This window comes from Neofelis nebulosa, chromosome 1 (genome assembly GCF_028018385.1).
Source record: "Neofelis nebulosa isolate mNeoNeb1 chromosome 1, mNeoNeb1.pri, whole genome shotgun sequence".
In the NCBI taxonomy this organism is placed as follows: domain Eukaryota; kingdom Metazoa; phylum Chordata; class Mammalia; order Carnivora; family Felidae; genus Neofelis; species Neofelis nebulosa.
This window is the reverse complement of record NC_080782.1, coordinates 70,159,742-70,183,204: the sequence shown is the minus strand read 5'-3', so window position 1 is coordinate 70,183,204 and position 23,463 is coordinate 70,159,742. Positions and strand designations below refer to the sequence as shown.

Sequence of the window (23,463 nt, the reverse complement as noted above, 5' to 3'; positions counted from 1 at the left end):
TCTATTATTTTATGTATTATTCTTATTAATTTTAGAGTAGTTTTTTTTCTAATAATATCCCACTGGGGTTTTAGTTTTATATTAGTTATAACTATTAGTTAGAAGAGGCAAAAGTCTAATTTACTTGCCTAAGAAAAACAAAAGAAGAATGAAAAGAAGGTATTCGTTTTGTCACTGAGAATTACAGAGATATATATGGTAACTTCAGGTATGGTTGGATCCAGGGGACTCGAATTGTGTTGTCTAGGCACTGTCTCTTTTGGTTCTGCTTATTTTTTCATGGCTTTCATCTTCTCCTGGCTCTCTCCACATGGTGAGTAAGATGGCCATAGGCAACTAGGACTCTCATCTTCCTAGTTGAACCAGGAGAAGTTTTCCTTAACAGCTTAACTAATTGGCTCACTTTGGATTAAGTGCATAACCCTGAGCCAGTTTCTGTGGCTAGAGGTATAGGAGCTGAAATCACCAAGGCCTAGTCAGCTCTTGGAAATGGTCATGGGGCGGAGGGGTTTGTTGAAGGCAGGGTAAGCCTCACCTGAACCATGTGAATGGGTCGTCCACGAAAGAAGAATCCTGTTACTACTGGAAGAGGATGCTGCACTGATAAAATCAGATGTTCACTATAACTTGTTATGTGTTAATAATTGGTAAATCTAGTTGGAAACTTTATCGGAGTTCTTCATATGATTCCTACACCTTTTCTCAAGTTTGAATTCTTCCAAAATAAAAATAAAGAATGAATGGGGGTGACAGGGGTTTTAGCTGAATACTGTGTTGTTTGGAAATACCACATTTGTTTCTCCATTTTTCAGTTGATGGACATTTAGATTATTCCCCTTTTGGCTGCTATGAATAATGCTGCTATACACACTTGTGTAAGTTTTTGTGAGGACATATGTTTTCATTTCTTTGGGGTACATACCTAGGAACGGAAGTGCTGGGTCATTGGGCAGCATGCTATGTTAAGCGTTTTGAGGAGCTGCCTAATTGTTTCCAAAATGACTGCACCCTTCTACGTTCTCACCAGCAGTGTAGGAGGGTTCTAATTTCTCCACATCTGCAGCAGCATTTGTTACTGTCTTTTTTATTTTAGCCATGCTAGTGAGTGTGAAATGGTACCTCATTATGGCTTTGATTTGCATTTCCCTAAAGACTATGATGTTAAGCATTTTTTCACGTGTGTATTGGCTGTTTGTATATCTTGTTTGGAAAATTATTCAAATTATTTGCTATTTTTACAATTGGGTTCTTTGTCTTTTTATTGTTGACTTGTAAGTGTTCTTTATATATTCTTCATACAAGTTTCTTGTCAGACAATGATTTGCAAATATTTTTTTTCCATTCTGTGGGTTTTCAGTTTCATGAAGGTGTCCTTTTTTTTTTAATTTTTCTTAATATTTTTAAAATATTTATTTATTTTTAAGAGAGAGAGAGGGAAACAGAGTGTGAGTGGGTGGGGGGGGGGGGGGATGCACAGAGAGAGAGGGAGACACAGAATCTGAAGCAGGCTCCAGGCTCTGAGCTGTCCGTACAGAGCCCAACACAAGGCGCGAACTCACGAACCGTGAGATCATGACCTGAGCTGAAGTCAGTTGCTTAACCGACTGAGCCACCCAGGTGCCCCATGAAGGTGTCCTTTGATGCACAAAAGTTTTGATTTTGATGAAGTCCAGTTTATTTTTTCTTTTGTCACTTGTGTTTTGATGTCATAACCAAGAAGTCATTATCTAACCCACGATCATGAACTCTGTGGTTTTTTTCTTAGAAATTTTATGGTTTTAGCTCTTAAATTTAGGTAATGAATACATTTGAGAATATGAAGTTTCTTCTGGTGGGCTTTGGCTGCATCTTGTAAATTCATGTTCTATTTTGTTTTCTAAACAGTTTGGAACAACATGTTATTTTGGATACTTTATTTTTATATTCGGCCATGGAATGCTTTTTTAAATTGTTTAGGTTTTTGTCGTTAATTTCTGCTTTTATGAACTTTATTACACTAACTAATATCATTAGAAACTTTTTTTTAAGTTTGAGTTTTTCAGATTGTCTTTTGCCCAAAATACCCATTTTTATAACTGTTCCCTGACTTGTCTTATGTTTTAATACTAAATGTACTTGAAATAATCCAGTTTTATTAATTATATTATTCATATTACTCAGGTTCTAATTTTTAAGTCTATTAGGTTTGCCAGAAATTGAGTGGTGTACTTATTCTTTTTAATGATGCTTTCCTATTATTTTTCCTAACAGTTTTTACTTTTATATATTTTGACAATCTTAATCTTACTTTAATAGCACAAAATCTTTTTCATGAAAGGAGGTGAGAGCTAGGCAGAGACCTATAAAGGATGCCAGTACTGGGCTAGGTTTTCCTTGGTACAGCACATATTTTTTTAGGAGGAGTTAAGGAGCAAATTGAGGTAAAAGTGTAGCATAAAACAAATCCAAACTTCTATAAAGAGGTCATGTTTGGGGTGCCTGGGTGGCGCAGTCGGTTAAGCGTCCGACTTCAGCCAGGTCACAATCTCGCGGTCCGTGAGTTCGAGCCCCGCGTCAGGCTCTGGGCTGATGGCTCGGAGCCTGGAGCCTGTTTCCGATTCCGTTTCTCCCTCTCTCTCTGCCCCTCCCCCGTTCATGCTCTGTCTCTCTCTGTCCCAAAAATAAATAAAAAAATGATGAAAAAAAATTAAAAAAAAAAAAAAGAGGTCATGTTTGCCCTCTTGTGCAGGCTCGCACACATGTGTGTGTTATAAAGCCATAAGTTAGTACTGATACCTCATGTTTCAGTTCAGGATCACAAAGTACATCCTGCTCTCCCACATTTACATATTCTGTAGTTGCTTTTCTTAACAGTGTGAAACTTGGCTCCCTTGTCTCAATTTGCTCAATCTCAGAATGCATGAAAAGCAGCTCCAGAATTTGTTAAACCCATACCACCATAAAAAACCCAAAAATACTAAATAGGGTTCAGGATTTCTTTACAATTTTTAGAGGTAAATTACATATGTGAAATGCAAAAATACGTGGGCAGTTCTTTGAGTTTTGACAGATGCTCTTGGCCCTCTGAGAGTTCTGACTTTTTCTTATCAGTCTCTTTTGCCAGCTTCTCATCTCTGTTCATCTTCAGGATTGTTCTCCAGAGTTCTTCCCTCTCCTCTCTTTTCTGCTACTCTGTGTTATACCTATTTGCATGATACTTTGTGCTGTTAGGATCAGGATTAACTCCTGTTTTAACCCTAGAACCTCTCATACCCTTAGGTTTATGGAAGGTGATAAACTGGTGTTTGAGTAAAAAAAAAAAAATGCACAAGGTAATACTACTTATGTAGATTTATATAGGTTGTATGTAGAAGTTTTCTTTGAGTGTACTGAATAAATAAAAGATGAGGTTTGTATAATGCCAGGTAAATAATCATATTTCATTAATCCAGTCTTTACATTTATTATGTTTATTTTTTACATTGTATCCTTGGAGAAATCGAGGTATATCTTTAGTCAATAGCTCTTATAATTGATGTGAGTCAATTGTGAAAAATTCCATTGATCCTTTCTAGGTGGAGAGAAAGCACCAGCATCAAAATGTCTTAAGATTTAACAAAATACGGAACAGTTATTTGAGCCAGTTCTGCCACTGCATAATAAGATGATACAGAACTGTTGTGAAGTATGAAAGATGGCCTACAAATTCCTTAACTTGGGATTGAGGAGTACAAGTTGAAATGAGTTAGCGTACTTTTCTTTATTCTGTAACATCAAGTTGCTGGGTTGTCCAACTCAAAGCAAAACAAGACTGTGAGGTCTTAGAGGGCAGGGCAGGGGTTAGGTCCTGTTTGTTTCTCCAGCTTCCCTGCATGGCAGTAGCTTGCTAATACCTATTAAAGATGGCAGAGTGCTTCTTTCAGCTCATTGATTAACCTACTGTGCGATTCCCCTGCCTGGGAGGACATGACAGGGCCAGGATCCTTTCCTCTGGGAGCCCTGCTGGGAGTGTTTGCTAAAGGGGAATGAATGCTGGCCAGATCGTTTGTCCTCAGACCTGGAATACCACAAAACTCAGATGGCTCTGACGGTAATGTGACTTCTTTTCATGTCATTGTCAGTTAAAAAAATAACACTTATTTTCTTTATCAACAGGAGTGAAACCTCGGTCTGGTTGGTCTATTGATCCTTTTGGACATTCCCCAACAATGGCTTATCTTCTTAAACGGGCTGGATTTTCTCACATGCTTATTCAGAGAGTTCATTATGCAGTTAAAAAACATTTTGCATTGCATAAAACGCTGGAATTTTTTTGGAGACAGAATTGGGGTATGTAGGGTTTGATGAACATGGAAGGTCTCCCTTGACCTAGATGTTATTTCATAAGGGTTATGAACTCAGGCTGTTACAGGTTTTATTCAGAGTGTCAGTCTTGAAAATTAGGTTGCTTAAAGACACAGATTCTTAGAATTTATTCCCCAGAGTTTTTGTGTTAAGACTCTTTTAAGCAATGGTGAAGATATTTATCTATAGAACATTGTGGATTCTTTTTTACTCCTAAAGGAAGTAAATAAATGTAAGGAATTAGTCTTTTGTAAATGCTTTTTTTTTTCTGTTTTAAAAAGAACCTGTTTTATACAAAGTTGAACATGTGTTATATCTTATATCCAGTCATTTATTTCATGTTCAGCCTCTGTTTCCTTCTGTCTTTCCTGTCTCTGCATCTAGTAAGAATTGTCTTTTAAAACCTTAATCCTGTCCTCCTAGAACAGCCTTCCTGTTATCTGTACTGCTGTTCTCACGTTGTATTCTGTGGGTGCACAGGTGTTCCGAGGTCAGACTTTCGCAGCTCTTGGCTGGGGGTGGGGGGTTGAGGAGAAGACAAGATTTAGGCTTCTTAAGATGTTTTTGCCTTTCCCAACACCCATTTAATTCAGAATACTTTATTATTTCTTCTTTATTGAGTTTTTATTATGGGCCATGCATTGTATTGTATGCTTTATATCCACTCTCTCACTGAATCTTTATCCTTTAAATTCAGTTCTCTTATAATTCCTTTTAAATGGTGAAGGAATGGATGCTAGGAACGTGAAGCCATTTGCCAAAAGTCATAAGGGCAAGTAGGTACAGAGGTGAGGTTTGAATCCGTCTTTGTGTAGTTCACAAACCCAGGCTTTTACCTCTCTGGTATTCACTGCCATCCTGATGCTGAGTTTTCCTTAAGATTTCATCTGCAAAAAGGATTTTGTTGCTAAAACAATGTTCAGAAATTACTGTATTACATCATATTTTCTTTCCTGTGTAATTTAGCTCTCTCCCGAGTGTTCTCAAAAAATCATTTGTAAATCTAGACAGTAACTCCCTTATATGTACTGCTGTTTTTTTCAGTAAGGAAAGAAATTAACTGTATCATTTTTTATTCTGGAAAATAAAAACCTGGAGGGAAAACAAGAACTTGTAGGGGGTTATATCCTGTATAGTTGGATCAAGTGCAAAGGAGCATATTAATTTAAAAAAAAAAAAAGATTGTTAATTTGAAAAGGGCCTACTTAAACAGTCGCCTATATTCAAATTGTCCATAAATATCAATCAACAAGAAATTACTAAGTGCTTTTATGTACTTAATACCATGCTTGGAAAAAACACAGAAAACTCCCTTGCCTATAAGGAAATTACAGTCTTAATTTGATAAAAGACAACATCAAATGCAGCAGATAAACTGCAATGTGAAAATGAGTTGCTAAATAGTATGGGGTGAGGTGAAGCAGTGGGATGTGGAGTGTGTCTTCGATCTATAGGAAGAAGGAAGAGAAGGTGCCATCAGTGTCTGAGGTTGTGACAGCCTCTGTGTTGAGAGCAGGTATTAGTGACCAGCATCCATGATGTCATGCTGGAATCTGATTCAGCGAAACAACTAACAGCACAGAAAAGTACAGATTATAATAGCTTTGAAATTTGGGAGAGAGCTGGTAATTACTTTAGCTAAATGGAGTATGAGATAGAATCGGAGTATTGGAGGCTCACCAGATAGATTTGAAGATGTTACTTCAAAATTATGTTGGAATTCAGTTGAGCTTCTTTGTGTGTTCTGGTTCTTAATGAAGCAGGTATTTTCATTTTTTAAAATGTGCATGTTGCTTTTAATTTTTTATTTGTTGTAACTGTCTTTATTATGAAAGCAGTACATACCCATTGCTGAAAAGTAGAAATCCATACTTCAGTAAAGGCGGGGAGGTACTTCTAGGTCAGGAGTCTATAAAGATAACCATTTTTAACTCCTGGTTAAATCCTGCACTCACTGGGTGGTAGGCTTCTGACCTCTCAAGGGCAGTGGTAAGACTTCGTGGCATTGAGGTTTTAAATAAAAACAATTCTGCATCAGGAACTAGTGCTTGCTTTCTATATATATACATATACATATATACATATATGTATATATATATATGTATATGTATGTATATGTATATGTGTATATATGTGTATATATATGTGTGTATGTATATGTATATATATGTGTATATATATGCATATATATATACACATATATATATATTGTTTGTTTGCTTTATTTTTATTCTTGGTGGTTTTTTGTTTTTTTGTTTTGTTTTGAAAATTACTTTTACTTGTCCTGTGCTGCCTTCTTGGTGAAGAGTACCATTGGCTCTTTATTGGTGAGCATCTGGGAGACTCTCTGAACTCTTCTGGTGGCACTTCCTTCTCCTCACAGCAAGAAGTCGATAGGAATTTACCCAGTATTCTCACAAGCCTCCCTACTTTTCCTTTTCTCCTTTTATTCTCTTCATCTCTTCTTACCCTTCTTCTGTGGCTAATGTAATGGTCTTTCTCAGTGTCTCCCATTACTGATGTGGGTGGGCAGGAGCTGGCAGCCAGGGATGGACATGGCCATAATTTTGGATGAGCCAGTCACAACTTTGGCTTTGGCTTTGGTTTGGTTTGTATCTTCCTAGGTCAGTGGATGCTGGTTAATGATGGGTCTCTGCTAAATTTAGATAGAGGAGGTAGAGACTGGGGTGTGAGTCTCCTCCTTCAGCCTGGTGGTTGTTAAATGTCATGGAAGCTTATGTACGGGTAGTTTAATAGGTTGTGGATTAGGGTCGAACTTGCATTACGTATGTAGAAAGTACTGGCATTTTGAACAGTTATAGGAAAACAGAATTTATAAATTCAGGTTTGTCTGTTGGCTCTTTATTTTAGATCTGGGATCTGGCACAGATATTTTTTGCCACATGATGCCCTTCTACAGCTATGACATCCCTCATACGTGCGGACCTGATCCTAAAATATGCTGCCAGTTTGATTTTAAACGGCTTCCTGGAGGCAGATTTGGTTGTCCCTGGGGAGTCCCCCCAGAAACAATACATCCTGGAAATGTCCAAAAGAGGTATGAAAATGTGCATTTCATAAGACACCATCGAACAAAGTAGCAACTCAGCTACTCATTGCTAAAGGGTTCAGTAGCCAACATTATCCATGTTCAAGGTATTCATTCAAACCAGATTTCAAGCGACTTAAAAATGCCAGAGCTTTGTGCCTTTTATGTGTTAAAATTTAATGGAAAATGAACAATAGGTGATCAATGTACAATGGAGAACCTATAATACTCTGTTATTACCATCTCCTTTGCCCTTATTATAAAAACTGTCTACTATGTTTGATTGATTTCATATACTTTTGTTGATAATAAAACTTCTGGTCTCTATTGTATAAATTGGTAAGAAAAGCAACCCAACTGCAAAAACACATTTATTGAAATGGAACACATAAAGAGTGTAATTATCTGTTCCTTTAATAACAATTTCAATAATAGTAAATGCTGCCCAGCTCTGATGAATACACTCTTTCAATCTTTCTGACATTTTGGCTTATAGAAAATTTTAATTAGGAATATTTATACTTAAACATATTTATCTAAATAAAAATCAAAGGAATGAATCACTTTTTTAAGAAGAAGAAAATTACTCTAATGATAGAAGCATCTCATTCTATCTAGTTACCTATACTTCTAATTTGGGTGCTTATGAAGCTTAATTTCTTCACTTAAAAATTATTGCCGTATAATGCATTTAAATAAAACATTGTGTGGGGCACCTGGGTGGCTCAGTCAGTTAGGCGTCCAACTTCAGCTCACGTCATGATCTCACAGTCTGTGAGTTCGAGCCCCGCGTCGGGCTCTGTGCTGACAGCTCAGAGCCTGGAGCTGCTTCAGATTCTGTGTCTCTCTCTCTCTGCCCCTCCCCCGCTTGCGCTCTGTCTCTATCTCAAAAATAAATAAAAACATTTTAAAAAATTAAAAAAAAATAAAACATTGTGTTATAATATAGAGGCGCCTGGGTGGCCCAGTCGGTTAAGCATCTGACTTCTGCTCAGGTCATGATCTCACGGTTCATGGGTTCAAGCCCCATGTCAGGCTCTGTGCTGACAGCTAAGAGCCTAGATCCTGCTTCAGATTGTTTCTCCTCTCTCTCTCTCTCTCTCTCTCTCTCTCTCTCTCTTTCTCTTTGCCCCTCCTCCAGTTGTGCTCGGTCTCTTTCTCTCAAAAAGAGTAAAAAACATTAAAAAAAACCTTGTGTTTTAATGTAAACCACTCATGTATGCCAGAAAAGTAAAATAGGCTTTTATTTTATTTTTTTGATCCATCATTTTATTATGCAAATGAGGAAATTTTCGAGAGTGAGATGGGAAATTATAAACAGTTAAACTATGATGACAGCCATAAACTCTACAAACCAGAACATTCTTTAACCGTAGTTTTAAGACCCTAGTATTTCAGGTTTCCACAAACCTACTCTGCCTAGGTTCTTGTACATGTCGTCCTTAAAAAATTTTTCAGTAACATGACGGTAACACAAATGTAGACATATTTTTAAACTCATCAAATTGTAATACATGGATTATATAACAATAATTACGTGCATTTTTTTTTGCCAGTCATAAGTTTGATGGTTTCAGGGAACTCCATGCTAGCGCAGCTTGCTGAGAAGAAGCGAGGCATCCTACCTTCCACAGGAGGGTTAAAAAGGGCAAGGGTGAGGCAGGTCAGTACTTAACAACCACAGCCACCCAAATCACCCAGGGAACTTTTGAAAAGTCTCCAGGCCAACAAAATGAGAATAGAGTGCCAGCATAATCACCCCAGGTGATTGCAGAGCACAACAATAGAGCCTTTTAAATAAAATAAGATCTTTGCACTAGGTACTGTCAAGTCTATTTATTTTTAAAAAATTGCTTTTTAAAAATTGTGTGTGGAAGAGGAAGGTGAGGTTGGGTCTCTCTGCCTTGAGTGAGTCCTTGTGGCCATGAAATATTCCATTGTGAGCTTCTCACTGTGGCACACACAAAAGTGTTTTATCATGGGAGCCTTCTTGAAGGCATAGTTCCCTTCTAGCAAAATCTATTTATAATTTTTTTTTTTTTTAAAGTGTCCAAGTTTAGGAATCAACCTGGTTTCATTTTCCTGGTTCCTACAGCAATGAAAATCCCTGAGGAACAGTGAATAGCCTGCTTTCTGGGATTAGGTTAGTTAGGCATGGGAGAGTCATCCAGTATAAGGTAGCAAAAGGTACAGTGAAAAAGAAGAGGTAAGGGTGGGGAGAGTATCCTCAGCTCAGGAGGTCAAAGATAGGGAATTTCTTTGAAGGCAGCCAGATGCTTCAGTTGGGGACTCTGAGTGCACCCAAAGGCCTTGTGAGGCTCCTCTTTTTTTTGGTCCTCCTATCTATTTAAAGTGCATTATTAGGGGGAAAAAAGCCATTTTGTGTAATCCTGTGGCTGTGTCCCATCTGACACTTCAAAGATTGCCCCCCAGGAACATACTTTGCACTCAGTCAGTTCCACTGATTTTGCAACTGGTTTCCAGACACCTGGGGGCAGAGAGATGAAAGAGTCTATTTAATACTTAAGTAGATTTTTTAAAAAAACTTCTCATAAGTCTTAAAATCTTAACTCTACTGGTTACTTCACATCCAGACATCACCTTCCTTTTTACTTCTTGATGAATGAAGATCAAACACGGGCCTTCCAGATTAGTGGTGCTTGGTTTTAATAACCTAAAGGAAATGAAATTGAACTGTAGTTTACAGGTGATACACCTGATACTGTTTATTAGTTCAGCAAGTTCCTCTACTTCCCAAATAAAGAAACACCATTCTTTATCAAGTTGAGGTTTTGTTCTCATGCACAATATTTTACATATGATGATGATTTACATGTCAAATGATAGGATGTTCTAGGGAATTTTTTTCTTGGTTCTAGTTAAGTTGACATTTCGAATCTGGTGAAAGAATTGAAGAGCAGATTGCTGCTGTACATCTTCAGAGTGATAATCCATTGGTTCATTTGTCAGTAGTGTACCATGTATTTAATAAATATCCACTGTCTACCAGGTAGTATAGGTTGGTTCCTTGGCTTTCTCAGTGTTGACACCTTCTGAGCAGGAGCCTGGGCGCGAGGACAGATGCTAAATGGAAAAGGCACGTTTAATGTTTGTGATTTCTTTCCTGTTATGTGTCTTACGTGTATATACACAAGATATGGTATATCTAGTAGTAAACCTTGGGATTCATTTAAATGATCACTTGCTTTTTTTTATTCTGGTTGCCTGGGGGATCTGATGGATGCTCTGTCACATAGTATATCTTATAATCTGTGATTTATATGTTTGGTTTTCTTCACTTATTTATTTTGATTTTATTTGTCTTTCTGTTTGATTAATCTTATTGTACATGTATTTTTTAATTATAAGTAAAAATCTAAAATTGTTTTTGGTAAGTGTGGAATATTAGTAAATTATTAGTAAGAATTAAGTACTCCACTGAATGCTAATCTCAGAAAACTATGTTTTGTAAGGATATTATGGTTATAGTTTACTCACCAAGTTACAAAATTTTGCTAATAATTTAATATTTGCAAAGCAATTTCAGAGACTATCATTATAGAAAGATCATGAGATTCTAAATTTAGTTAAATGTTTTTTTTAATTATTTCTATAAAATACCTCTTTCATCATTGGTGTTCTTTGAGTTTCTTTCATAAGTTTTTATATTGTGAATTAGAACCTACTTCTGAATAACCCTTGAAATGAAAATTGGAACATTGGGTAAAAAGCATATTAGTGATTTATCACTAATTTCTTAAGTGTGTCATTACAACATTGAGAACTACTCTGAGTTCATCTGCTTGTTTAATTTCATTTTGGTAAGCCATTCCTCTTAAATACCTTATATTCGTAGTCTTCTTCAAATGTTGCCCCAATTCAGCATTTGGCAAAAGGATTTCCTACAGAATTACTAGAATATGAAATATAAAAGCACATCAGCACATTTAGTATTTAGCTGTCCTTTTGAGTCATGGGTGGTTAGAGCTGAGGGAGGTAGAATCCAGAAAAGCTAATTCAATTCCTAAGCTTGATTCGTTGATCAGTACTGAGAAGGACACTGTGACAGATACAGAGTTTATTGATGGCAGGTGTTAAGTGAGTTGTTTTTCTTCCTTTTGAAGAGGAAATACGGTTCTATAATTGGTTTTGTTCAAACTATTTTTTTAATGTTTAATCAAGCAAGTTTAGCTTAAATTAGAGAAAGAGATGTTAAATCAAAGCAAACTTCAAAGTTTATGTAGATGAGAAATCCTTATTGTCTTTTTGGACCAAATCATTTTAAAACACCGGCTGTCCAAGATCCAATATCTGTACCTGGGCTTCAGGAGGGCCATTGATGTTCCTAGTAATTATATGCCAAAGTTGGTCTGTGACTTTATTTCTCTAAGGATAAGAAAAACTATGGGTTTTTTTCTCTGTGATAAGAATTTATGAATATTTTAAGTGGACAACAAAAATTAGTATAGTAGTTTTCAAAAGTCTGCCTTATAAATCATACTAACCTAGAATTCAGGTAAAATACACAATTTCTTTTAACATAATACGCTTTGTAATGAGTTGCCCCATTGTTCTTTTCTTACTACTGTTCCTTTTTTCCCTTTTTCTTTTGTAGGGCTGAGATGCTTCTCGACCAGTACCGAAAAAAGTCAAAGCTCTTCCGTACCACAGTTCTCCTGGCCCCGCTGGGAGATGATTTTCGCTACTGTGAACGCACAGAATGGGATCATCAGTTTAAGAATTACCAGCTGCTTTTTGATTATATGAATTCTCATCCTGAGTATAACGTTAAGGTAATGAGACAATATTTAATTATGAAAGTGTATTTGAAGTTGAGGCCTCATTATTAAGTGAGGCTAAAACACAGTTGCCTTAGTTTCTTGTCCCCATATCTCAGTATTTACTTGAATATGTGGTCCTTATGTAAACCTGTAGTTCTTACAGAGGAGAAGTCTCTAGTGTTATAGTTGTGTTTCTAAAGTGATCCCTTTCTCCCCATTCCCATAGAATTAAACAGGCATGAGTTTTAAGTGGCTGTAAACATGTAAGGCGTGAAGTTCATTTTTCAGTGATGTCCTGTTTTTCTACCGGCGTTGAAAGTTTGTTTCTCTCCGACAGTTGCATCCTGGTGATTTAGTAGTGTGACTGGCAGATGCAGATGGACATGTCCTGAATTTTGCAAATGAATGTCTTGTGTCCAGAGAATACACTAGCATTTTTCTTAGATGAGAAGACTTCTAAAATCAATCGATTATTTGCCTGTAGTTCTCACTCTTTTTTTCCCCTTGTGGAAAATTTAAAACGTACCCTAAAGTTTTGAGAATGACTCAAGTACCACCACCCCCCAACCTCACCCTGCCTTCCCAATATCCATGGCTCAATTCTAGGTCACTCTCTTCAGCTTCAGCTGTGTCTCACTCTCCCCTCCCCCTTCTCTCCGGGATGATTTTGGAGGAAACCTCAGATGTCATGTAGTTTCATCTGTAACCATTTCAGTATCTGTCTCTAAATGATAAGGACTTTACAAATGAAATTATAATGCCATTATTACATCACAAAATTAATAATTCAATAATATCATATATCCAGATAGATTCACATTTTCCTGATCCCATAAAAGCATTTTTTTTAGCAGATGTTTCGTGAGTCACCATTCAAACAAGAGTGATATATTAGACTCTGTAAGAAAATTACCCAGTGTATTTATTGTATTTATACACTAATCCATGAGACAGTAGAATATCTGTGAAAATACTGTAGAAAGGAAGAGAATGTGGCCTGTCATCAGCTTTCTAATTTCCTAAGGTGAGGTTTTTCTCTGTGATAAGAATTTATGAGTATTTTAAATGGATAATGAAAATTAGCATAGCAATTTTAAAAAATCTGCCTTATACATTATATGTAAGTGATGAATCACTAAATTTTATTCCTGAAATCATTATTACAGTATATGCTAACTAACTTGGATTTAAATTTTAAAAAATCTGCCTTATAAATCATACCAACCTAGATTTCAGGTAAAATATACAACAATTTCTTTTAACAAAATACACTTTTTATTTGTTTAAAAAATATATATATTTTTAATATTTATTCATTTTTGAGAGACATAGTGTGAGCAGGGGAGAGGCAGACACGGAATCTGAAGCAGGCTGCAGGCTCTGAACTGTTAGCAGAGCCCGACATGGAGCTTGAACACACGAACCGTGAGATCATGACCTGAGCCAAAGTCAGATGCCCAACCACCTATGCCACCCAGGCGCCCCAGCATAATACACTTTTCAATGAGTTGCTCCATTGTTCTTTTCTTAATACTATTCTTGTTTTCTCTTTTTCTTTCATAGGGCTGAGATGCTTCTGTTTAGGAAGCATATGTTACTGTTTAGAAGATTAGAAAGCTGACGATAGGCCACATGCTATGTCGTGAGAATTCAAGTTTATTAAGTAAACTTAAATAGTATCAAATAGATAAACTTAAAATATAAAGTATATTCAAGATATTTACAACTGACTCTCTACCAAAGTATGAACTCTTGCGTGGGGTCTGTGTTTAAATCATCTCCTTAATCTCCTCGAAGACAAAGCTCATATACGAACACTTGATTAGGAGATGGCATATGTATATGGGTATTTTATCCCTAAATACATCTTCCTAGCGAATGTTCTTGTGGTCCACAAAAGGATCTACCACCTGATTCTTCAGAATTAAGTCCTGATTTTAGTATTTTACCCATTTCCTCCTTTGTCCACTAGGGCAATTTTTAAAGTAATTAAAAATTGAAATATCACATACATAGGAGATATGCACAAATCCATAAGTGTACAGAGAATTTCTTCAAATTAAAAAAATCCCATGCAATCACCATCCAGTTTAAGACATAGAACATTTATAGCATCCAGAAGAGTCCCTTAAATCCCCTTCAAATCATTGCCAACTCTTAACAAAAGTAAGCTTATTTTCCCTTCTGTCATCATGATTAGTGTTGTTTCTTTTTAAATTTCACAAGAAGGGGATCTTAAGTATCTGTTATTTTGTGTGTGGATTTCCTTGCTCCAGGTTGTGTTTGCCACATTCATACATATTGTTGCATGTAGCAGCATATTCATTTTTAATGCCGTATAATATCTCTAGTATCCATATGATACAATTTGTCCATTGTATTGTTGATGGATATTTGGGTTGTTTTCCAATTTTTGTCTATTATAAATAAAGCCATTTTGAATATTTTGTGTATGCTTTGATATACATAAATGTGAGTTTATGTGGGTATAAAGTGGGATGGAAATTTTTGGTCATTGAGTATGCACATGTTGAGCCTCAGTAGATATTGCCAAACAGTATTCCAAAATAGATTGCATTAATTGTTGCATTTTATGACAATTTCAGTTGCTCTACTTCCTTACTCAGACTTTGTATAGTTATGATTGCTTTTCATTTTTATATTTTATGATAGATGTGATTGTTTTATTTTGTATTTCCCTGGTAGTTATGAGGTTGAACCTCTTTTCATAAGTTTGTTGCCATTTAGGTACCTTCTTGTGAGGTGCCTATTTAAAACTTTTGATGACTTTTCCTTAAATTGGGTTATCTGTCTTTTTGTACCATTTATAGTTCTTATATATGTTTTCCTTTGAGTCTTTTTTTTTTCAGATAAACGTTTTGCAAATATTGTCTCCCACTATGTAAGCCTATTTTTTTTCTTAATACTGTCTTTTGATAAACAGAAATCCTTCATTTTAATTAAATATAATAGTATTTTCCTTTATGATAAGTGCTTCTTGTGTCCTACTTAAGAAATTTTTGTTTATACCTCATAGTCATGAAAATATATTTCTTATGAAGTTGTCCTCCAGAAGCTTTATTGCTTTACCTTCAACATTTAGGTCTGTAATGTATTTGGAATTGATTTTTTATGAATTTTATGAAGGTAGGGATCAAAGGGCATTTTTGCCCATATGGATATCTACCACTATTTATTGAAAAGACCAGTTTGCCACTACACTGTAGCATCATCTTTGTCATTCATTATGCATGAAACTGTATTTGTGTGGATCTTGTGTAGACTGTATTCAATTTTGTCTGTTTGACTCATCTCATACTGTCTTAATTACTGTAGTTTTAGAATAGATCTTCATGTCTGATAGCATAAGTCTTCTTTCTTCTGCCCCCCCGCCCCCGCCCCCCAAAAAAGTTGGGATTTTGATTGGCATTGCTTTGAACCTATGGACCAATTTGAATATTGATCCATATTAGGCCATCCATGAACATGGTATAGTCCATGTATAAAAAATGTAATTAACTTTTGCATTCTAACCTTGTACACAGTAACCCTCCTGCATTTCCTTTCTTTCCAGAATGTGTGCATTCAAGTGTTGGCTGCTTTGATTGCCCCTTAGATACCTTTCAAACAAAAGTGGGTTGGTTTTTTTTTTCGGTGTTTGTTGTTGTTTTTTTTTCTCTGTGATTTATCTAGTTATGTCTCTTCTCTGTAGGGTATTTGAAGTTATTTTGTCTAAGCTGGAAGCTTACATTTATTATTTTCTTTTAGTGAAAGGAAAAACAAAAGTAAGTAATTGAATATAGATGGCTAAAAAACGGACCTTGAACTAGCCAAGACAGTCAGTTTGCTATTGATCATCACTTCTTTTACAGTTTATGTAAGTTTTCCTGTATGTTGTCCAGATAGAGGAGTTTGAGGATCTTTAATATTAAAGTTATGTTTAAGATATTATTTATTGCCTTTTAATGTAAAAAATATTTAACTATTTTTTTAGTTATTTGTTTAGGAATCCCAAATATGTACTTTATTTGAGCTACCAAAAAGTTCTGTAAAAAAAATATAGTCTTAAATAATTTCTTTTGAAACCTCAGCATGAAGGATTACGTTTCAGTCCTTTGAGACTGAATTAAGTTTGTAAGAAAGCCCACCAGGCCACTTACGTAAACTTTGCCCTGGGAAATTGCCAGGAAAGAAGTATATTCATCTTGGCTAATACCAAAAATTAACTAAAATATTTTAAAATATTTAAAATCATCTGTTTTGGTGTCATAAAATATTGTGTCACAATTATATTCTGATAACTTATATTTGTCTTACTAATATCATTGTGTTTCCAGTTGAAATTTGCCTTGGCAATAGAAAAATAATAGCTAAAACTTACACCATTATTTGCCAGTTGTATTTCTAAGCATTTTACTTAGACCCTATTATCTGTAACAAAGACACAGAGACAGTATATAATATGCTCAAAACCACATGTTAGGTAAGTGGTAGAGATGAAATTTAATTCCATATCACCTGGATCCAGGTTCTGTGCTGTTCTTAACCACTCTACTAGAATGCTACTCACTGTTTTTAACTACTCTTATTTTTCTGCCACATTGAATCAAAATGGTTTTAGTCTCTCTCTCTCTCTCTCTCTGTGTGTGTGTGTGTGTGTGTGTGTGTGTGTGTGTAAGGTAGGAAACAACAAAATTAGCATGTTACCGTTACTCAAAGAAATATATTCCCTGTTAAATTCTCTGTTTATTTCTAAAAACCATGCCTTTTAATATCTGTTTACATAGTCTGGTATAATGTTTCTTTTTTCCTTTGATTTATAGAATAGCTTGGGCTCATAAAAATGGATTTATGTTCTGGTAATTTAAATCATTAGTCAGAAGACCTTTTCGTTTGAGCAGTCAACCTTTCAATTCTTGTCACTCTTTGTGTTTTACTTCTATTCAGTGTTACCTGCTGCTAGAGAAAGTCCCTTTTTTGTTTTGTTTATTTTTTTTTAACGTTTATTTATTTTTGAGACAGAGACAGAGCATGAACAGGGAAGGGGAAGAGAGAGAGGGAGACACAGAATCTGAAACAGGCTCCAGGCTCTGAGCGGTCAGCACAGAGCCCGACGTGGGGCTCGAACTCACGGACCGTGAGATCATGACCTGAGCCGAAGTCGGATGCCCAACCGACCAAGCCACCCAGGCGCCCCTGTTTTGTTTATTTTTAATGATCTGCTGTTCTTGAAGTCTCCCTTATAAGAGCTCAAACTAGGGAGATGGGGAGGCCAGGAGAGTGTATGTGCATAAGACCTATGAAAATGCTTAACAAAACTGTTACTCCAGACTTCTGGAACATTTTGCTCAAAATGTTATAGCTAAATATATGTAAATGAAATGTTTTATTTTTTCTGCTTCCTCCCAACGTTCATTCATCTCTGAATAATTCTATGCCATGACCCCTGCATATTTTGAAATTCTGGAGATTTGTAAGGAGTTAATCAGATTCCCAAATTTGTATATCTAAATAGCTCTTCTAACCCCTTAGGTATATCAGTTTTATTTTAATTTAATTTGGGACTTGATGCAAGTAAAAGAAAGAGTCACTGTGTATTTCCCCCCTGCTTTTGAGTTTGGTAAAATCTGAGCTAGATTTTCATCTTAATGTGGAAGCACATCTTAAATATTTATTATTAACTTCTCCTTTCAGTGCTAGATGTAATTTTAAGGTAGAGATGAATAATTGAAGTGTAACTTTTTTTTTCATTAGATACAGTTTGGAACTTTATCGGATTACTTTGATGCACTGGATAAAGAAGATGTAACCAGTGGAAAGAATAGCCAATCAATGTTCCCTGTTCTAAGTGGAGATTTTTTCACTTATGCTGACCGAGATGATCATTACTGGAGTGGCTACTTTACATCCAGACCCTTTTACAAGCGAATGGATAGGATATTGGAATCCCATTTAAGGTACATTTATGTTTAGATAGCTACATTAATTATTCACCTCTTTTGTATTATCATAGCCTTTTTGTAGAGTCTTGCATAATATACGAAATTTATGCAGTGTTAGGATGTGTTTAATGTAATTGCGAAATTTTAATGTAATCAGAGATATGTCTCCAAAGCATAATCAAATTATTACATGGGTTTTTGTTCTGGAAGGAAAAGCAGTTTATGTAATTAGATTTTCTCCTATATTTTATGTTTTATATGTTTCTAATTAATTACCTGTATTGTTTGCACACCACAATTATATTCATTGGCATCAGCATGTGTGTCTGAAAATTAGTAATCAGAGCAAGGGTCAAAAGGAACAAATAGGGGCGCCTGGGTGGCGCAGTCGGTTAAGCGTCCAACTTCAGCCAGGTCACGATCTCGCGGTCCGTGAGTTCGAGCCCCACGTCAGGCTCTGGGCTGATGGCTCGGAGCCTGGAGCCTGTTTCCGATTCTGTGTCTCCCTCTCTCTCTGCCCCTCCCCCGTTCATGCTCTGTCTCTCTCTGTCCCAAAAATAAAAAAAAAAATAAAAAAAAAAAACCAAAAAAAAAAAAAAACGTTGAAAAGGAACAAATAGGGCCCCTCAGTGGCCAAAATGTGGGCCTCAAAGTACATAATCTAAAACTAATGTATTTTATATGTAGGAGAACTTTAGAGGCTCCATCTCAGTTCTTATTTATTAGAAATATATTTCTTATAGGTATGATTTTCTGCTTAGAAGAACAAAACTTGAAAGAGATGAGAACTGATGGAGGCAGAGTGATAGGCTGAAAAAGTACAGTGACATGGAAAAGGCAGAAAAGTTGGTAGAAAATAAAAACGTTCTAAACCATCATTATCCAGTAGAGCTTTTTGTCAGTGTCCAGTAGAACTTTCTGCAGTGATAGAAATATTCTGTCTCTCTTTTCTGCACTGCTTAGTATGTAGCCACTAGCCACGTGTAACTGTTGAGCACTTGAAATGTGACCAGTGTGGCTAAGGAAATGAATTCTTAATTTCATTCAATTTTAACTAACTTAAGTGTAAATAACCACATGTGGCTAGCAGCTGTCATAGTGAGGAGTGTGACAGTGTAAGTAACTGAGTCTTGGTGTTTTTTGGTAAAGATTAACCACCCCAGCAACTCATGAGGCTCGTTCTATGTGTATGTAGCTCAGGAGGTTAATTTATTTTCCTCTTAAGTTCACTTTCAACTTCGTTCAGATCATGAATTCATGATGATTAATTTTCATGATGAACCTCAGTATTAAAAAGTAATGTCACACCTACTTTCTTCTTATATACTGGTAGAAACAGTACATTTTGGAAAGCATTTTTGTAAAAATCATGAATTTCTTCAAGCGTTGTACTTTGGTATAACAGTATGTTTTTATTATTTTTACTGTTACCATAAGTGTCATTACCATTATTTCAAAAACCTGATCTTTGACTATTTTCTGGGATACTCAAAAATGTGCAAAATGAATACATATTATTGTATTTGTAATAAAATAGCATTTCTATATTAGAGAAATTTATGCATTTCTACCCAATAGAATATAATTATCTATTATGTTATTCTAAACTATCCATGATAAAAACAGAGAAAGTACTAAGTAATATAGAGATTTCTTTTAGACCACTGCATTTTTTGAAAGTGTCACCTATTTTTTAGTGACAAATAATTACGAAATGTGGTTTCAATCTTAATTTATTGAGCATACTTAAAATGGAAGTACTTAGGGCTGGTAATATATTTTGAAAATTCTGCTTTAAAATAAAACAACAAAAAACCATTTAATTGTGAATTTCAAAACGTAATTATTTGAAAATAAGTTTATTGTGTGGTAATAGGTACTTCATCTTATAGCTTATTTGTAAAAAAATACTTGGATAAAATAGAAGAGTATAAAGAAGAATATAATTTTTAAATCCCATTTTTACATTTTGGAATATCCTTATGTGTGTGTATTCTTTTCAAAACCAGGAATATGTGCTGTGGATATATATGAACATATATACAGTTTCTTTCACTCAAATTTAGTGTTTCTCATGCCATGAATTTTAGAAGGGTTAGAATTTGAAAGTGGAGATTATTTAATAACCTTTAATTATTGCAAAATTTAAAGGAATTCTTTTTTTAAGTATTTCACATTTCTTTTTCCCTATATCTTTATACATTTTTATATTGCCTTGATTTTCTCTCCATTATCCTTAATACGTTTGGCATAAAGAGCCTTATTACATTTTTTACTTCATCAAGCCATATCTCCTTTCAAAGAACTTCTTTTGAAATCTATCTTGAACCATATCCTCTGATGATGAAAAAATAAAAAAGTGTTAAAATGATAAATCCCCGTATTCTTGCTCAAAAACTATTCTTAAGCTGAAGTGCTTTTTTTTTTAAATAAATGAGAAAAGACAGCATATGTTTTATCATCTTTCAGTTTATATTGTTGAGTTCAACACTTACATTGTTATCATTCAACACTTAGACTAGCTATTGTCACTGAGCTGTCAAGCCATCATTTTTCTGCGTCTGCTTTACTGTTACTTTCCCACGCATGTGACCATGTATCTCCACACCATCTCTCCTTTAATGTACATACGTGAGAGTAAATGGCTTTCTGGTGATGAAATTCATCTTTTGTGTCTGTGTTGATCTTGGAGATAGAAAGGACAGAAACCATTAACCACTTCTTACTGCTGTGTTGAGATAGGTTTAACTTACATAGAACATAGTGAAAAAATATCACGCTGCCAGTGGGTACTGGCTTCTTTCCAGGAACGTCTAGAACAAGGGCCCTTTATATCAATTTAGACGTGATGTTCTCTGATGTTCAATGCTTTAGGCTTATTAGATGGATACCTTGATAGTTTTATAGAAATCTTTATTATCAGTATCTTTTTTTAATAAATAGCACTAAAATTGTGGGTTTTTGAAAAACCACATTTGAAAATGTATCAGTACCACATGTTTTAAATAGTCAATATTTGTTTTGAAATAAGAATTGATGACTGTTTTATGCAACTAGGGCTGCTGAAATTCTTTACTATTTCGCCCTGAAACAAGCTCAGAAATACAAGATAAGTAAATTTCTTTCATCATCCCATTACACGGCACTGACAGAAGCCAGAAGAAATTTGGGACTATTTCAACATCATGATGCTATCACAGGAACTGCAAAAGATTGGGTGGTTGTGGATTATGGTACCAGGTAATATAATTATTTAAAAAGTGATTATAAAACAAAGTCTTTAAAAATTTTGGGTCACAGGCTTATATCTTTGATGAAGCTTTTAATGTACATTAGACCATATTACTAATGATATACATTATAAGTATTGCTATAGAAAAACATCAGTTTTCAAAGCATTTTTCAAGAAACCTGTTGATGTTATACTAGCTGTTCTAACTTTTTATTGCAGTGCATTTCTGCAAATGGAGTACTGACACATTAGTATAAAACTGTGTTTTTTCTTACGTATTGTGTGGTAATTGGGGTTACCTTCTTGACCAAGGATTTGGTATCAAATGGATCATAGCTGTAATTCAGGGAGATAAAGAGCCACACTTCATTGTATAGCAGCTTCATTTCCTGTTTCATATCCAGTTGTTCTCAGATACTTCATTGTTTTTTAGAGGGACATTGACCAAAAAAATCAGCCTAGAAGATACCCAGCAAGTAGAAGAGCCTTGCAACCTTGATATATATGGATGGATGATATAAGGACTTGAGATGAGAGGGGATGGCCTGGGTATTGATATCAAAGCCATCTTCAGCTCTCTGAAAGTTTATGAAGATGAGTGAGGGAGTAGAAGCTCAGGTGTTTTCACAGTGCAGAATTGGAAACAGTGAGTACAAGTTTTAGCTCAGAACAGCAGGGGACTTTGTAAAACAGCGCTTCCCAATAATGGAAAGGCTTACCTTTTAGGATAGATTTTCACCATCATGCCCAAGTTTAGATTACCATTCATTAGGATCAGTGTAGAGAAGATTTCTATGTTGGGGAAGGAGTTTTGACTATTGTTTCACTATGATTTAGATTATTTTTTCTTCGAGATTTTTTCCTGTCAATAATGGTGTGCTTTGATAATATTTTAAAATTGTTAAAATATGCTCTTATTTTCTTATAATATAGATTTAAAAGGTGACTCTTTTTGAAATAAATGCTCCCATATGTGAAGTGTATACAGCACATAAAGTCAACATTAAAAAGTGATCCACAGCTGATATTACTAATCGTAATAAGTGTTAATTAAGATTTTAGTTACAATATTTTGACTCTGGGGGGAAAAATCTTGAGGTTTCATTAGTTGACTTCAGTCCTTGAGAATACATTCAAGGTAATATCTTGATATATTCTCAGTTTTCTTGTGGCAAATGTATTTGGCATCCGTTGAGGTTGAGCTGGGCTTAAAGTGGGAAACACTCAATGGTTGGTGATACTGGTTTTTCGCTCACAGAAGTCATTTTTGAAAGTAAGGTCAGATCCTCAAAAACTTAAAAACCATTTGCAGGCAAAGCAAATGGCCTTGGAATCGGTCCATGATAATAGTTCAGTCATGGGATCAGACGGACTAACTTGCTTTTTAGGGTCTGCACCACCCTCTCCATCCACTGTTCCCCCAGATCATGGGTGATTCACTCTCCTTCCCTGCCCTCACAACCCCCATTCTATGAGGCATTTAGAGGTTATTGAATCTGGTTTCCCTGCAAAACAAATACATTTATTATTATAAGTGAATATTTTCCAAAATAAAATTTCTGAAGAAATATTTTTCATTGGAAAATATTTTACTAATATACTGAGAGTACTATGAAATTAGTCCTTGTTTTGTTGGAAACAAGTATTTGTTTTAAATATAGGTTGTGGCTACATGTTGATCTAAGAGCATAAGTTAAAGAAAAAAGTTGTTATTTATATAATGAAATAATAATACTAACACAAAGAAAGGATAAAGACACTTAATATATGGATTCAAAAATCTCTGTGAGATGTATTGTAAAACAAAACAAAAGCAAAACAAAAGTTGCAGAAACAGTGTGTATAACAATAAACTATTAAAAAAAATAAAAGTAAGGTCAGATCCTCCATTTTTTCCTTTTCACCTGCTCCTGCCTTCTTGGTTTATTGAGAGTTTAGAAGTGAAGGTGCTTAGATTCAGAGCAGAGTTTCTAAGAGGAAATAAAAAGTCATTCTCCTGCACTGTATACCTGCTCTCCCTGGCTGCCATATTGAAAGAGACTTGGGTACAGGTCATAGAGTTTTTGCTTCAGGACATTTTCTGTCTCGTAACCTTTCCAGAAGTCCTGTCATTATTTCTTCCATATGTTTGGTTAC

General features: G+C 35.3%; 1 protein-coding gene across 2 annotated transcripts in view; it reads left to right on the top strand.

Moving 5' to 3' along the window:
- Nucleotides 1-23,463, top strand: part of MAN2A1 (mannosidase alpha class 2A member 1) — a 167,627-nt gene that overhangs the window by 60,788 nt on the left and 83,376 nt on the right. For both annotated transcript variants that reach the window (XM_058725288.1, XM_058725294.1), the window contains exons 6-10: nt 4,135-4,308; nt 7,195-7,381; nt 11,988-12,165; nt 17,908-18,110; nt 21,153-21,335. In XM_058725288.1, the coding sequence (XP_058581271.1) occupies nt 4,135-4,308; nt 7,195-7,381; nt 11,988-12,165; nt 17,908-18,110; nt 21,153-21,335 (925 nt within the window). The remainder of the gene's footprint in view (nt 1-4,134; nt 4,309-7,194; nt 7,382-11,987; nt 12,166-17,907; nt 18,111-21,152; nt 21,336-23,463) is intronic.